This window comes from Pseudopodoces humilis, chromosome 5, assembly GCF_049639895.1.
Source record: "Pseudopodoces humilis isolate 2021_Gansu_Grassland_sample_001 chromosome 5, ASM4963989v1, whole genome shotgun sequence".
NCBI lineage: Eukaryota > Metazoa > Chordata > Aves > Passeriformes > Paridae > Pseudopodoces > Pseudopodoces humilis.
The window spans coordinates 49,111,483-49,129,117 of NC_142204.1; the positions used below are offsets into that span (position 1 = coordinate 49,111,483).

The window sequence follows — 17,635 nt, forward strand, 5'->3', positions numbered from 1 at the left end:
GAAAAATGAGCCTCTTTCACTCTTTGCAAGGAAATGCTCTCTGATAATTTACAGTTAGAGTCTGATTGATGAAAGCCATTTCATGTTATCAAAAAAAGTCCCATAAGACAATTGTACATAATTTTGTTGGACTCGGGGTAGTCCATCTTTTCAAGTGGCAGTCCCTAGGGACTGTTTAATCTGAGGTTTCTAACGGTAGAGTTAGACAAAAATAAACCTGAATGGTACATCAGAAACACTTCCTCAACTTGTTCTTATCATATTTAAAGCAAAAATAAGAAAAACTTTCACTCATCTTGATGTGGTTGGCAAAATTTGTTCTGTTTTGGCCTTGATTTCTAAAGGAATGAAGTTTTATGTGGTCGTGCTATTTTAGGTCTGTCTTTCTGTTAGTTATCCTTACAGCCTCAGCAATAAGAAACTTTAAAGATGTGAATTCAGGTGTGAATCCAGACACAGGTCCCATATAGGCTCAGGATATGGAAACTGATGAAATTTGAGGAGTACCTTTCTAAACATCAGAAGGACTCACAAGGATTGAAGAAGATATTGCTCACCCATGGGAAAAGTCTCTGTTACAGCTTAATTGAGGAGCAAAGTCAACCAACCACAAAATATAAATCCAGACACAACTGTGCTTCACTTACTCCAGTGCTCATGGAAAATTTCATAAAATCAAAATAAAACATTTCCAGTTGTGTTTAAGTGTAATACATATTAAGCCAAAACCTGGGCTCACTGAAGTCAGGGTTAGGAAAAGTGAATCCGATGGAGCATCTGATTGATGTCAGATGTACTGCAGCAGAGCTGTGACCAGTTAGTACTGCCTAATAATTTCCTTCAGTGAAGAGCTGGCTGACACTTAAATGACAGCAAGATGGAAACAGAACTGGCTTTGAATTAAAAGAAAAATTTGGAGTAATAGTAAGGAGGTTTTATTGCTTGAGTCAGGACAAAGATATCCGAGAGGTAGCTGCTGGGGGGGGGTGGTTTGAATCACTGTGCAGAAATCTCCCACAACAAAGAGAAAACTGGTTGTAGTCTTTAAGCAGGGTTTATTTGGTCAGTTAGTCATCAGCTCCAGTGTGGTATCCTCAAAGCAGAGGTATGCTTAGATGAGGAGACATTTACTTCATTTGCAGACATAGTCCAATAGTGTGCATCTTTACCGTGGATTAAATGGGATTTTTAAGGTGAGGAAGATGAGTTGATTTTAGCCTTGACAATCTCAACTATACATGTCAGTTGTCATTAGATAGATCAAGATTTTACAAGCTTTTTTTGTCCTTTCTGCATCTCTTACGTACTAAACAATTGCAAGCCAAATTACCTGACTTTAATCATTATGGACTTACATGATAAAACACCTATAAAAATGAAATCCAAATTCAGTTCTGTAAAGATCTTATGTCTTTATTTTTTCTACAGGGAAGTTCAGGTGAAGGCCTAAAATACTTAGACCTTAAAGGAAAAGAGAAACAACTGACAGGTTTTTGCCACCTCCCATGCTCCCAGGAAGTTAGACTGGTCACAGCTCCTGTGAAACAAAAGGCATAAACAGTTGGAAAACATGAAAGGAAAACAGAAGATCACCAAAACAAAAAATAAAGTGAGGGTAAAATAAACACATGGTGATGCTTCTTTATTACCATTACACACATGATAGATGAGTAAAATTAGGTTATGCTTATATTGTAATGGAAGAAAATAATTGCTGCCTTCTATCAGGAAACCACAAAGGCACTTATTGATCTGTCCTCTTAAGGCTGTGTCTAAGAATATTTAATAAAATAAACAGAGACAAATAACTCTTTTGAGGCCCTTTAACTGTAATGTTCCACACCATTTGGCATAAAATTTTGGCAGGTTTAAAAATAACACCACATATCTCTGATTAAAATGTGTGGTTGTAAACTACTTAGATAATATCACAGCATGGAGATGTTTTTATATTGCAAGTAGAATGTGACTGAGTATTTTCCCTAAAAGTCAGGCACCAGAATCCATTAGATTAGTTCAGTCATTTATTCCTCTGGAAATGCTATATCAGACGGCATACAGCACTCTGCCTGGGCACAAAATCTGTTCCCATTTGTATGCAAGCTCCTCTGTGGGGTTCTGACGTCTCAGAACAATAAATGAGGAGGTCAGAATGATGGGCAGAGTGCACTGGCACTTTAAGACACGCTTAAACCCTACCAATAAGGGGATAGGCTGCCTCCACATTACTGTTCTCTCCTCACTGTCTCTCTGCCCTAAGTCCTGGCAGTACTGGGGGTCTCTGCTGTGCCTGTACCAGTGGAATGCAAGGCAGGGTGTGCTCACCAGCAATCCCCTCCACCAGTAGGTACATGGCCACCTACCCACCTGGCCATGGAGGACCTGACTGGGGCAAACAGCCTGGCATAAGGGATTGCAGGGAGAGTCTGGTCTCCAATTAAGCTGCATTAAAAGAGGAACACGGGTATGAGTTGTAGAGCATGGGTGTGGGTCTGGGTAAGGTTATCTCGGGCTGAACCAGATTTGGCAAACACTTGTCTACAGAGTTAGGATGGAACTACAGAGTTCCATCTCTGGGACTGGCCACATGGACACCCTCATAAGGGAGTTCCTGAGAAAAAGACAAAACAAGGAAAAAGGCAGGTCAGGGAGTTTTTTTGGAAAGTACCTCACCACCCCTGGTGGTAGATACCTTTTCAGACTCTTCTGAGCCCCAGGAGCTATGGAGTTTGGGGGCTAACCTCTTAGATGGCTGCAAAAACTAGTTTTCCCTCTCCTGGTGCCCAGCTGGGGACCTATCTTTCCTTGGTTCTTAGTGCTGCTGCTTGGCATTTTATCATCTTCTTGATGAAAGCTGGATTTCTCTGTGAAAAAGTACAATCCGTTAAACTACCATTTTCTGCAAAGGGCACAGCTTTATCAGCCAGAGTTACTAATAATGTTCCATTTCCAGACTTTTTAATCAAATTCTTCCACTGAAGGCAGGGTTCCCTATCGGTTATTAGTGTGGAAAAGTGACTCTGCTGCTTTTCTCTGGAATTGCACAGATATCATTTCAGGCAGAAAGTAATTTTTATTTTCTTAAAATGGATGTCTGTTCATGTGGTCTTTATGTCTCAGTTTCTGAAGGCCCTTAAATAAATCCAAAGACTAGAACTGGACAAGGCATAATTTTCTCATCCTGTGTAGCCTTGCAAATTAGAAAAATTTTACAGTCCCACAAAAAGAGATCTCCAAAATGTATACTAGTAGTTATATAATACTAAGGACATTCCCTGAAGATGTATAATATTCAGATGTGAGGCTCTTTGCCTGGGTTCAGACCAAATTCTAAGACTCCTTAATCCCAGATTAAGTTCATATCAAGTCTGCTGATGACTATTCTGCAATGGGGCCATCTCAGCCCCTTCTGAAAGATCAGCTTGGATTTCTTTAAGCAGAATTTAAGCAGAGAAAGAGAAGCTGATTATGCAGTTCACTGTGTGCAGATCTAAGTCCTGGATTCATCCCACCTGGCTTCCATAGGTGCTTGACACATCTAAGCTAGCAATGAATTTTTCTCGTGTTCTGCTGCCAAACAATGGGGAGACACATAAGTCCTGACAAAGCAGACATCTGCCTTTCAGCTCACTCAGCACCCACCTTACCTCAGCAGTTTTCTACTTACTCTACTTATTCTGACTCAGGACCACATCTGGCCATCATTATTGCTCACTAAAGCAACAGTAGGTAATTATTATCCAGGAGAGAGCTTTTGAGAGTTACTCAAACTTTGTAGGTGGCATGTGGGTTTCTGATCTCAGACAGCTTTTGCATCAGAGGTGGAATTACTCCTCATTTCCAAACATACAAGTAAAACCAGAATCAAATCCCACAGTAAATATAAAAAAAAATAATAATGCTGAGGAAGAAGATCCATGGCATAAATGGTTCAGAAAACAAGTGTAAGCCATATGAAATTATTATTTGCACAGTCTACAGGGTGTGTGAAAACAAAGAAATGCAAGAGGAGTGGTCTTGCAGTAAGTGATAATGGCTTCTTAATTTCTGTAGGGCAGATGTCACCTGCTTTTATATACAACCTGTGGAAATTAGGGCAGATTGCATGATTTTCTTCTAGTGTCTTGACTTCTTTCTGTCCCACATGTGTCTTGCACCACTGTTTTGGCTAGACATGCAGTTGCTGTGTAATGTTTTGTTGGAATAAAGGTCTTCACACTCAGCATTATCTTTGGATAGCTGGTCTAGATAGAATTCCCAGCTTTTCTATTTTACCACAGCTTCCATATTAATAAAGGACTTCTATGAAAAATGCACCTAATAGACACTATAAATGTACAGCAAAACTGCTTTCATCAGCACAATATCTCAAATGCATTACTTTATTTCTTAAAAATGTGTAATTAGTCAACACCTCTTCTTTGATAATCTGTATACTGAGTTAAATGCTGAATTAATATAAAGGAAATCAGCAAAATACAAAGATTACTTAGGTCCATTTTGTCCGCTGAATCAATAGGATTTACTTAGTGCTAATGCACTAACCAGATTATGAGAACTAATGCAGTACTGTTCAATGACAAAAGCAAATAACTCTTTGAATGATCTTGACAAAAGAACATGAAATCATCTTAATTTGTATTAACTAATTACATTTAACATGGATGTTGTTTTACCTATTACCTTAAGTGGAGCATCGGTACAGTGACTTCCTTCCCCATCTCATTTTAGGAGTAGATCAAAGCAACAAGTATTAAGAGTTACTGAAATGATGCTGTGTAAAAATTTACACTGATGGAGTTCTTTCAAAAATTTTATTCTCAGAAAGGGATATGCTTTCTCTGTATTCCATATAAAACTCTTTGAATTGCTTTCAAATACAAGAATAGTATTGGGAAGAAGAGGAAGGAAGGAAGAAGAGGGGAAAAAATTCTTTTTTTAAAACAAAAAAGAGGAAGAAACTCTTCTAGCTTTTAGAGTAAAGCTTCATTGCTTCAGCAGAAGTTCTTAGAAGCAGAGAACCCAGTCCCCTGTCCCAGACATGTTCTGTCCTGCATGAACACTGGACTGAGTTCACAGCACCCACACACCCTCAAGGTGTTGTTCACCAGTCAAGGAGACCAAAAGCGCTGTGGCTCTGCTTCTATGGGAACTGTTTAGCACATGAATTGGCTTCCACTGGCAAAATTGAGCCCTTCAATATGATTCATTTTTCCCTTCCATAGGATTACAAGAACCATCATTACCATGATGATGATCAAGTCACTCTCACCCTCAGACAACTATCTGGCTTCACTGAATTATTTGTGCCAGAATTACATTCCTGTATTTTCAGTGGAGAGAAGCAGTGATCAAATGCACTTCTCACCTGAAGAGAAATAATGCAGACTACCCAGAAAATTAAGTTGTATCAAGAACAGCAAAGCTATATTGGCTGAAAATATATAGAAATATTTAAAAAGGAAAATATGATAAGGTTTTTCTCTGTTCCTCATGGCTACTCTTCCTGTTCAGAGTCTGCTGTGCATGTAAATTCTTCACCATCATGTGTCTGATTCCTTTAGGACCCACTCTGAAAACTGTATTTGTATTTCTATTTGATTATTCATCTTAATTCACTGACTTCCACAAGAGAAAAGATAAGGAACTTATACAGTCTCTTAGGTTTTAATGGTCTTGGTACCCAGTTTGTTATGTAGAATCACCAATTCATTCAGAAAAACTACAGTAGTTTCTTTGGGAAAGGATTTTTGCCTTTTGCAGACATCTGGATCCAGGTAATTTAACAATAGCTTATTTCTCCCTACTCCCTATGTTATGCCATAGATCTTAAGGGTCTTTTCCAACCAAGGAATTCCAATTCCAAGGAATTATTTGATTCTATGAAAGGAGAAATGCAGTTGGTTCTTGTGACCACTTCTTTTGAGAGAGAATCTCAGTGTTCATAGCAGAAAAAAAAAGCTGATACTTAGAATTTTGATTCTTGACAGCCAACAAGTTAAAAGTCATATAAACAAACCAACAGGAAATAAAACTCATGCATATTCCTACTTTTATTTGAGCTTTAGAGCATAACTGCATTATTTCATGATTGACACTAGGAAATATCACCTAGTTACCTTCAGACCATTTCTCCAATTTGTCAAATTAAATTTTAATGATGTCCTCCAAGTGGCTCACAAGACAGTATGAAATGTTCTGCAGTGATTAAGTCATTGATTTCCAGTTTATTCAGGACATTAAACATAATATCAAGACATTATACATAATATCACTTTCTATATGAGCACTGCACTTAACTAAGAGCAGGTTTTGACCAGCTCTGGAAGAAGGAGCCTGGAGGAGTGTTTCTTCAATTTGCAATCACTGCAAATTAGAGAAAAGCTCACAAAAATATATTTGGATTTTTTTCCCCCTGGGTATAGTATTCAGGCTAGAGACTGGACTTTTGGATCATTTTTCTGACACCAACCTAGACAGGTATTTTTCTGAGATTTTCATTAGTTTCTGTAATAATTCCTTCCCTGATTTGCACTTCTGGCTTCAAATGTGCAACTCCATCTGAAATATTTTATTTTTATGCTCACTGCATATGACATTTAAACCATCAGTTAGCTGCAAAACACTGGCAGCTCCTGATACCTCAGCTCAGAGATGTCTAGAGACTTTTTTGGCATGTTTGTCTTCTGTGGACCAAATCAAAGATAAATTCCAAAACACCACAACTTCCCATATGAACAAATAAGATAACATTAATTATCTTCTAGCCTTCTGGACACAGCTGTAAGGCAGGGCTTGCTCACACCTCACTGCATTCCAGCAGCACACCTGTGCCAGCTTAACAGTAACAAAGCCCTCTCTATGAATCACAGGCACAATTGGCACCTCTTGTCCTAGAAGAGAAGCAATATAGCTGAACCCAAGCACTTACTCGTGCTCTAATCATCCATTTCAATAGTTGTGTGATTTCTCAGTGGAACTTGGCATCATATCCAGAGTGCATCATCTGACATCAGTTATTTTTCCACATTGACAGCCAAATAGATAGTTATGTGTATACTGGGAGGGAGAGAGGGAGGGAGGGAGGGAGAGACGGAGAGAAAGAGAGAGAGAACCAGGCTTAAAAGTGTTAATTTAAAGCAGCGTCTTTGACAAAGTTTTCCCTGTTATTGATCTTCCTTTAGTTTTCCAAGTAGCCTTTTAATCTCTGCATTTCTACTCAAAGATCAAAGCCTTCCTTATTTCTTAACAGCCAAGCCTTCCTTATTTCTTAACAGCCAACCCTACATTATACTTAATCCATGAAGCACCAGGTTTTGTAAGAACCATATGTGTAACATTCTGCAGGTTCTTCAGCAGATAGACAAAATTATGGCATGTCTGAGGAAAGCTGAGCTGACTTTGTGGCTGAGCTGACTTTGGAGGAGCTAAGAAAGGTGTCAGGGCAAGCAGGAAAATCTAGCCACTTTTTCCAAAGATCTTGAACAAGGTTTCATGAGGCAGCATGTTAGGATGTTTGAATTGTGCTGAAATGACTATGCAGGAGGAAGTGCGTTAAGCTTAGCACAGAAACATCTCTCTCCAAAGTCGTTGCTTATGGAAAAAAAGCAGTTACAGGAAAGAGCAAAGATCCCATGTTGGGGGAGGGTAAAATCAGAAATCTGCCTTATTTCAAAAAGCATGAAAACTTTACATCTTTCTGCACTTGAACTATTCATACTCATTGTATGAGTAATCTGCACAGATGTTTCAGAAATACTTTTAGACTGGGTAGGATATGAGTGCAAAAGAATACAGCTTTTAGCTTGTTTGGTGGCCAAAACAAAGAAAAGCTAAACTTGCCCATTGATGATTTAACCCAGTCAAACACTGGGTTAAAAAATACTTAAAGTGTGTTCAGTGTTCCTAGTTCAAAGTATTAGTTCAGCTCCTGCTGGACAAAATACACTGTATATTAACAGTTAAAAAGAAAACTAATACAGTAAAACCTTTAGTATGTGGATAACCAAACTGTTAAGTCACTGCTGTACCAGATCTAATTTAGAACCCTTTTTTCTATAACATTAAGACACTGCACAGAGATTTCAACTGCTCATTTGGTCTGATGTACGCTTTCACCTAAATGATACAATAAATTGACAGGCAGGGCACCTTCAGAAAAGCTGGCACCAGGGCTGACTGTAACTCCCAGGGACCACATAAGACCTCACCTGCCAGTGCTGTTGCTGGGCTCAGCTCAGGAACATCACAAATCAACAGCAAAGGGCTGAGCTACTAGGTTGAACATTTTGTTGATAGTAGTTTCAATGCCTTGGATTTCAGTCCAGAATTCACCAGAGTTAGCCCAACAAGAAATTCTTCATTTGTTGCTTTCCTTTTCATACTTTGAAGAAAGACATCTGAATCTAGAAAAGAGGACAATAAAATTTTACTCCTACATGCTCTTTAAGGGTATGATGCAAATCTATTTGACTTAGTAAAAAGAACTGCTTTGACTGTCTTCAAAAGGTTTCATTCAAGTTTCTTAAAAGATTTTTTAAAACTTGTTTGTGACAAAAACAAATCAATAAAAAAATAAGAGAAATTAAACTCACTATTGATTTCAACAGAGGGAACCACCATAAGATCCTTTATAGTCTTCTTAAATGTTTATTCATAAAGTATGTCACAGGTGAGAACATGCTACATGACTTCCAAATTTAAGCTGGTTAAATATCCTTTAAGGGATTCCTGGTTATTATCTTTATACAATGTCCCCAAAACAGATGATGTAATATCAATAATAATGAAATTATCAGCTAATAGATTTCTGTTGAATTGTTAGGAGGTTATATTCTTCTTCAGAGATAACTTAAAGTGTATTGTGTAAGACTTTTTCCAATGAAAATTAAAAACATACAGTCTCTGTTCCCAAAATGAAAGAGAAAATCCTGAAAATGTAGCTGTTATTTTAGTACACTTGAGACATATAGAGATCAGATGAAATAGTGCCTGAACCATAAATGATCAATACAATAATCTGAGTAATTATCAAAATCTGTGTTCCCCAAAGTTTCATTTAAACATACAATCAGAAACCTATTTTTCCTCACTTATCTCCCTTTTCTTTCTCTGGCTTCTTTTCCACTTTAGTGTCTTATCTCTGAAAAAGGTGGTGAAAATAGGGGGGAGGGAAGAATATTGCAAATTGTTATTTTCATGTAAAAAATCATGTTGCAGTTAGAAAATCTTTTTCTAGGAAACTGTTTCAGAAGTAGGTGTGTTACTGGGCAGGCTCTGCAGCACAAAAATTCTCAGACTCTTGGAGAAGCAGCCTTAAGGAAGTCACTATGAGAAGGATATCTTGATATATGTGCTTATACACATATCATCTAGTTAAAGACCCCATGTCTTATTCCTGCAGACGTGATTTTAAAAGTTAATAGAAACATTCCCATGACATTAAGAAGTTTTTGCCTTCCTCGTGGAACATCATAACTGATGAAGCAATTAAGTTTGAAACATCTTAAAATACTTTTGGTCGAATGCATTTGCGCTAAATGACTTCATTCTGACAAAGATCTAGTGCTACTCATAAATAAAGTACTCATCTGTACTTCATTTTCAAACAGGCTTTTTCAAGAAACGCTTCGTACTGCAGAGCGCAAGATGATGAATATCGCTTAGAAGTTACGACTCCTCTGCAGAGGGTTGACTTGTTCATGGGCCAGTTCAACAGCGTCCTGTTAACTTCCATATCTGTCTTCACCAAGGGGAACCTTACCATTGCTAATCTGGGAACTTCTGAGGGCCGCTTCATGCAGGTAAATATTACGACAATAACTTCACTATAAAAAAACATACTTGAGTTTAGCAGGATGGTGAAAAGGGAAGAGCATTATTACCTCAGTTTAAAAGGGCATTAGAAAATTCAAATTGCCAAAAATAATACAGCTTCTGGAATATAAATAAAATGTCTAGTGGAGCATTCAGTATTTTAAGTGTTCACCTGGAGTTTGTGGTTTGGAGCAGTGGTTGAGGAGCAAATTCTACCATGATCTCCAGCTGTCTTAGTTCACAGAACAATTTTGGTCCATACAAACAAGAGTTCTTTCAAAGACTAAACTGAAAGCACTGTCTTGGATAGACATCAAATATGCCTCACCCCCAGCTGAGGCAGAAAGGTCTAAAACAGTGACTGATTATTCAAACAGCTTCAAAAATACACTTTGTATGCTCATTTACTCTAGAGGATCAGATTAAATCCATTCAATGTAAAATGGCAAGACAGTTTATAATGTAGAAACAGGAGCCTCAGCATTAGTTGTTTCTATATACTGATCCACTCCTCTGACAACAGATTCCTTGCTAGTGTACCCATAGCCTATGACTCACAGCTGTAGAATTGAGATTAGCTCCTTCTCCACCTACTTTCAAGTTTCTCTGAATGTGTATTAGATTTTCAGGCTCTTGCTCACTCCTATCTCACTCTGTTCTTTTAGGATTACAGTTCTTCCTGTCCTAAAACAAGTTTTTCATTAAAATGTGATACATCACCCTCCTAAGTAGTCTCCCTTCCTCCACTAAGTACATAACTAATCTAGACAGGTAGATTATACTACATGACTTCTTTGTAGGTGACTAATGAAATAAATACAATGCATACAAGCAGCAGTCTTAAAATCTTGGCAGTCAAAAGCAAACAGCAGGAGACAAAGACAAAATACTTTGAGTTCACCAATCTTATTTCAAGCACTATCATCCTACAGTAACTTCCTTGGAGAGCTTGGCTTCTCCAGCTGCCACACAGTCCAGCCTGGATGTGCATCTTAGCCTGGATCGTTCTTGCACCCAAGGACCTGTGTTATTTCAATTTGCTAGTAATATTTGTCTTCTAGAAAACTTCCTGAAGCATTTACAGTCTTCTGGCATTCTTGTTCTGTAGACTACAGAGAGTTAATAAGACCATCAGTTGCTGTGCCATTCTAGTTTTCCCATTTCCCATAACCTTCCATTAGAAAATACTTGGGCACATGTAGCTTTTGATGGAACTAAGCCTTTCCTTTCTTCTCTCCCTTCCCCTCATTTTCTTGCCACATGCAGTGCATATGGTTTTATATTGCCCTCAGTGTATGCACCCTTTCTGGATAAAGGGAATTCTATACCTCCAGTCTTCTGCACAGACTGGACACTGCACTGGTACCCTAGCAGACAGAACCAGCTGCGTAATGCAAGTTCTATAATGCTTCTACAGGCAAGGAGTTCAAAATGATTTGCCAGAAAGGACAGATGAAAAAATAGGAAAAATAATGTTTCTCTTTTCCTCCCCCAAAAAATTTAACATATCTTTCAATGACAACCCGGCCAGTTTTACCTTAACTTCCCATGATGGCCTTGGTAAATTTAAGCTGTGGTTTGCCTTCTGTGCAGGAAAGGCAAGTGCTAAGAGCTACACATTGAGCATGGGCCCAAATTGTGTTCTGTTCTTGAAAGCAGATACTGATTCACACAGAGAAATGAGCAATTTGTTTAACCTTTCTGAAGTAATTTCCTTACCCACAAAATACAATTAATAACAACGACTCTCTTACTCCCAGCATTACTTCTGGGCTGTCACAAAGCTTTTAGGAAGGTTTGGTAGAAAGCACAAGGGAGCATTATTTTTATTTATTATGTTCTTTAAATTATTCATTCAAATCCTGCAGCACATACTTCATTCAGATGTTTGCTCAACTCAAGGAACAATTAAATATTTCCAGAATACATTTCCCATTCCAGGTTCAGTTACAGATCAAAAGAAAAGGCTATTGTGTAAACTGCACATGGCCATTAGCAGAAATATTCTCATCATTGAATCAGACTGGCTTCAGCTACAGGGGGAAGTCAGCATTGGGCTGATATTGTACTAAATTTGAGCTCTTTCTTTGAGGGTTGAGTGCAACTAGGAGGAGAAAGTGTATAGTGACCACCTTTAATGATATTACTTCCAAGTAAAAGGTTAGTATTTGTTTTGTCTTTAAATTATTTTGGAAAGGATACCAAATCTGTAGGATACAGCAGACACAGATTTTTTGCAGAATTTCATGCTCTCTTACTTTTTTTTTCTCTAATGGGAATCTAGGAAGTGCTTTCAAACATGTTCATTAGGAAATACCCAACTAAAGCAGATTTGTAGTGTTTCTATGGAAATATAGCTATTAACTGCAATGAGATTTAGATCATTAAAAATTAAGCTATTATATGACCATTAGTGAGGTAAAATGGGTAAAAAAATCAGGATAATCTAACAAATGGGTTAATTCATCAAAAATATATCCCCAAAGACTTCCACACATTTTTAACAAAGAAATGTAATGAGTTTTTTGTTTCATTCACAAATCTGTTGGAACATACTGTGAAGAATCTTCAGCTCTTCACTTATTGTGTGTCTCACTTTTGCACAGTCATTTGGACTGATATTTTTAGGTCTTTGTACAAGCAAATATTGAATTTTCCCATGCAACCCTTGTAACTTGTAGCTATTCAAAGCTGACTTCAGACACAGACATGCTTTCAGAGAGAATTAGTTACAAAATTCTATGTATTAGGGAACCTGTTTTAAAACTGGTTGTATTGTGTTGGTATTTTGATGACATATTATCATGCCAACTATTTAAAAGCAAAAGAAAAAAATATTCATGTATAGCTTTCTATATTTAAAAAATTAGCTCAGCCTTTTGAGTGCACCCAGTTCATCTTGTATCTACTTTGAAATACCAAACCTTACTATATTTAGACAATTTAGTTTCTGACATAAATTTCCCTGCTAGCAGCATGAGATTAAAAGAAGTAATATCTCTGTCTTTGACAACAGCACCCTGAAGTGTCCAGATATGCAGCAGTTTGGTGAAAGTAATGAACATTTGAATCACATTTTTGCTGTATTAATTTAGGGGTTTTTTTATTTGTTATGAAACACTTTGGGGGAAGGGGGAACCTCTTGAAAACTTAGCGATCATGTCACCTAAACTGAGTTGAAGCTCCAAGCCTGCGCTGTGGAAGCCCATAGGTGAAGCAGCAAGCTATTGAACCTGAGAGAAATTTATTTGAAAATGTTTCCCATATACCCCCTTTATACTTGCTTCTACTTGATCAGCAGCCAACCACTTGTTTCTGTCTTTTTTTTCTTTCCTCTTTCTAGTCATCCTTCCATCTCCTTTTGTTTTTCTTCTGCTTATCACTTTCTACCTTCCTACGTTCCTCTTGTCTACAGCTCTGTTTCTATCTCCATCTATTTTCATCTCTTTACCTTATGGCTATAGCACAGCATTGTTGCAAAATTCAACAGGTTTAACATGTATGTTTTTCCTTCTGTAGGTGATGGCTACCATATTCTGGAGTTTTGATGTAATTAGGGATGTATCACAATGAAAAGTTCCTACTTTTACAAGTGATTCCTCCAAAGCTTATAGCATTACCCATCAGAATTGTTAATGATCCAACTCAGAACATAGCCCACATCTTACTTATTTAAAAAAAAACGTTCTAAATAATCAGTAATAATCAGAGAGCAAAGGCAGGTATGTTTTATCCAACCAAGGAATACTCACCTGTTGTTTTCTGCTTTTAATTTGATAAAATAGAATTACTCAGTTGAACAGCTTTGGAAAGCACTAATACTGGAAAGTAAATATAGCCTCCTTCACTAAATGTTTATTTTTTTCAGTCAAAATCTGGAACTAAAATAAAATCAATTTGGATGGTCCAAATACAGAAGATGCATGTGTTCTTCTAAGGAGTATAATTAGGGCCATGAGGTGAATTCCAGATCTCCCCTGAAAAGTACAAGAAAATTCGCATACTGAGCATGTTTTGGCTGCCTCAGAAATGTCAAATCTGTATTTGGGCATGAATAGATTGGAGTTTGTAGTTTACTAAATATTGTGGAGTTTCTGTTACAAAACAGACCAGTAATAATTTTTCTAAGACAGCTGACATGCATGAGACAGAAAAGAAAAATGGTTTTACTTCCTTCCTAAGCTGGAGCCTGACAACAAACTTTTTTTTCCCTTCTCTTTTTTTTTCTGCTGAGAAGTTGCAGCTGTTTCAGCCTTTCTTATTGTGCTTGTTTTCAGACTGTGACTGGGAACACAAGCTGTAACTACAGCTGTTGTGTGCAAAGTGAATCAGGTATTTCACAGTGGTTATTTGATTAGAAAACAGCACCCAGTCACACTGCTATAGCTGAGGAATCAGATTTTCAGCTGATGTAAAACAGCCTTATTCTGCTCAAATGAAGTTGCACTAAGAATACAACTCACAACTGGAAAAGACACTTATATTACCAGCCATTATTTTGGGAAATTATAGTTTGTAAAAAAATCCATAATATATTGAGATAATTTTTTTTTTTTTTGCTTGGTTTCAAGGCGTTTTGGGTTTCTTCTGAAGCTGGCATTATTTCAGAGAGTGTTTTTAGAGTGATGATGAAATGAGTTCTTCAGGAAGGGGAAATCTTTGTGGTAGCTCTGGGAAGTGTGGGATATGGGAAGGACTAACAAGATTTATTCTTAAAAGCTTACATTTGGTCTGGCGGTAACAATGAACAAGAGATCAATGTCCTTGATGTAGCAGAGGCTGGATTTCAGCCTAAGATTATGTTTGGAAGCAGAATTGTGCATGTGGCCCCTAGACTTGAAGTTGGCCTAAGCAATGTAGCACTCCAGCAAAAGCACCTCAACTGCTTGTTGGTGACCTTCTTGAAGAAGAGGGACTAGAGAAGTTTTCACTGTGTTTTACAGCTACAACAGGCAACCACTCTCTATAGATGCAATTTTGGCAGCAGGGCCGCCTCATCCTTCTGACTATGCCAGTGAAATTCAGTGCACAGTGGGGCAGCAGTAGTGCGGAATGTGGGACCCCACCATGGGCCCTCTCATCCTCATGGTTCAGTGGGACATCCATCCTTCAGGAGGTGAGGAGAGGGTCTTCCCATGGGCATACACAGACTCTGAGGTACCATCAGCAACATGCTGGCTGCAGTCCTGTCCCATCTGGCTGAACATGAGCCAGCTCTAGCTGAAAAGCCAAGTATTAGCAAAACATGGTAATGCACTGTCATGTCTGAACAGATTCTGGATGGAAAATGGCTTTGGGCACAAAAAACGAAGTGTGATGGTACAGATAGGCCTTGCTGGAATACTGCACATCAGGCAACAGGCCACTCATCCTCCCAGGGGGCTCTCTGCACTTGTTAGACAAACAACAGTACAGATTAATGTAAGCCTTATTCTAGAGAATCATTTTATCCCAGTACTTTTAACCAGACTTTTTGCTAATAAAGGTTATATGGGGTAATAATAAAAGTTCAAGGAGCAGAGTTCTGGCAGGGGCTAAGATGAATAAGGGAGAGATACAAGGCAGGTAAGAGCACACAGTCATACCTTTCTCAGCACCCTCCAGCTTCTGGCACATAGTCACCCAAAGATACTCTGAGCTGGAAATTGCACCCATATTTGGCACTTAATAGTCATTTATGGACTCCTTTCTTCTCAGTTTTGCTTACTGTGTTTTAGATTTATTTACTGTGTTTAGGTTTATTTTTGTTTTCTTCTCTGTCATATGACTTCCATAATTTCCTTCTGCTTTGAATGATAAAGAGCTTTTCGGGATTTCCTTAACCTGCTGTCTTATCATTTCTTTTGTTGTCTTTGATTCTGTCTCATGAGGAATAGGAATGGGACACTCACAAATCAATGTTTTGGGAAATTCTCACACACTGAGCACAAATCTGTTGTCTTTCACATCCAAGTAGACAGAATACTTGATCACACTCATTTCCCAGGAATACTTACATTAAAAACAAACACCACAACCAAACTTTAACACACATCTCATTTCCCCAAAAAGAGAGAACTTAGCATGTGTTGTAGCTGGTTTCATAGACTACGTGCCAGGGAACATAATGCATGCTACAGAAATCAGTGAAAAAAAAATCACATCTGCTTTTTATTTGTAACTACATTCAAGGATTGGGAAAATTTGTCCTAGAATTCAGTAAGAGAGCCAAGTCTTCAACATTGCTCTCCTCTTGCAAACAGCAAGGCAACAAGACCTCGCCGCTCCAGGAATCAAGACTCAGAGCCATGGTGCCTGTCAGCAAAATGAGTTGATGCAGAGCAAAGAAATACAGAGCTTTGCATCTTTCACTGTACTCAGTCAAATCCAGTTTATGCCATAGTGTACCAGAAGCCATATGCACCTTTGAATTTATCAGTCTCCTCTTGATCCAGTTCCTGTCCTTCTAGAGAAATGTAGTTGTGCTAAAACCCACCCATGCAAGTGGCAAGTTGTATTTGAAGCAAGTGCAAAAAGGTCAAGAAATATATGAGCATGGACTTTAAACCCTACAGAGCCTGGATGAGGAAAGAGTGATGGGATGCCCATGGAGTCATCACAAAGGTTGTCCTCAGTGCCCACTGCTATCCTGTTTCAGTGGCCCAGCAATTCATCTGGCTTTTCAATACTGGCAGTCTGACCTATTTAAGGCAAATGCAAACTGTGCACACAAGCATTTGTAGGAACGTGAATAGTGCAATCCTTCCAGCTTTCATTTTTTAGCCAACAGAAAATGGTGGCAAACTCTTGATAAGTAGCATTTTCATATTGGTAGATCTACTTTTGGCATTTATGATACCAGTTCTTTCTGTGGTAAAGAACATTCTTGCTTCTCTCAGGGAAAAAAAAGATATCAAACGCTGCATAATGCGAAATCCATATAGCCAAATTAAAATTAACACCCGGTGCTGAATAACTGGTTTGAGAGCACATATGTTTTAATATTCAGTTTGAGTAGAAAAGCTTACGCTCTTCAGAAGAAATCCATTATATTCTTCATGGATTAGAGTGATATACAGCATTGAGAGAGCTACATATGTGCCCTTTGCAAGGCTGTGCTGCATATCCCAGGGCATTTGAGTCATTGCACAATAAAGTTAACCCTGAGCCTATCTCTGCTGGATAATGGCATACACCTGCCAGACATCTAGGGAAAAAATAACAATATGATACTTAGATTGGATTCCTTTTAGAAGGCCTCTCATTTTTGCAGAAGATATTTCAACATGTAGACAGTAACATTTGTAATTCAATCCTGCTGACTAGCAGAACTGAGCGTTGGAATGATTTTTAAAATAAGCTGTTGCATGCTGGCTTTCAACTCAAGTTATTACAGTTTTAATTTGACATATTATGCACAGACAAACCTAGACTCAAGTCTTCATAGTTAACATTAACACTAGCTGATGGCAATGAAATAATACTTAAATTAATAATTTAATGTTCATGAACCTAAGTGATTGCTGACTTCCAATACAAAGAATATATTAATATATTAATTAATTAATTAACTGCTGGCTGTTATCTTCATGGAAGTACTTCATGGAAGTAGTCTGAGCTATGCTGGAAGAAAATTTTTTTTCTTTAAATAGAGAGACATAAATATTGTGTTTGTCGTAATTACTGATATTGAACATGATTCTCAAAAGATATCAGAAGAGCCACACAGATTTAAAGGAAGGGTCCATCTAGTTCAGTGCTGTCTCCACTGGTATTGACAAGTGGATGCCTAGTGACCCAGACACACATAGCTACTACCATCTGCTTAAAGTCTCCGACT

General features: G+C 38.0%; 1 protein-coding gene across 7 annotated transcripts in view; it reads left to right on the forward strand.

Moving 5' to 3' along the window:
- The window catches only part of MET (MET proto-oncogene, receptor tyrosine kinase), a 122,197-nt gene that overhangs the window by 57,473 nt on the left and 47,089 nt on the right, over positions 1–17,635 (forward strand). For all 7 annotated transcript variants that reach the window (XM_014248980.2, XM_014248985.2, XM_014248981.2 and 4 more), the window contains one exon: positions 9,612–9,803. In XM_014248980.2, the coding sequence (XP_014104455.2) occupies positions 9,612–9,803 (192 nt within the window). The remainder of the gene's footprint in view (positions 1–9,611; positions 9,804–17,635) is intronic.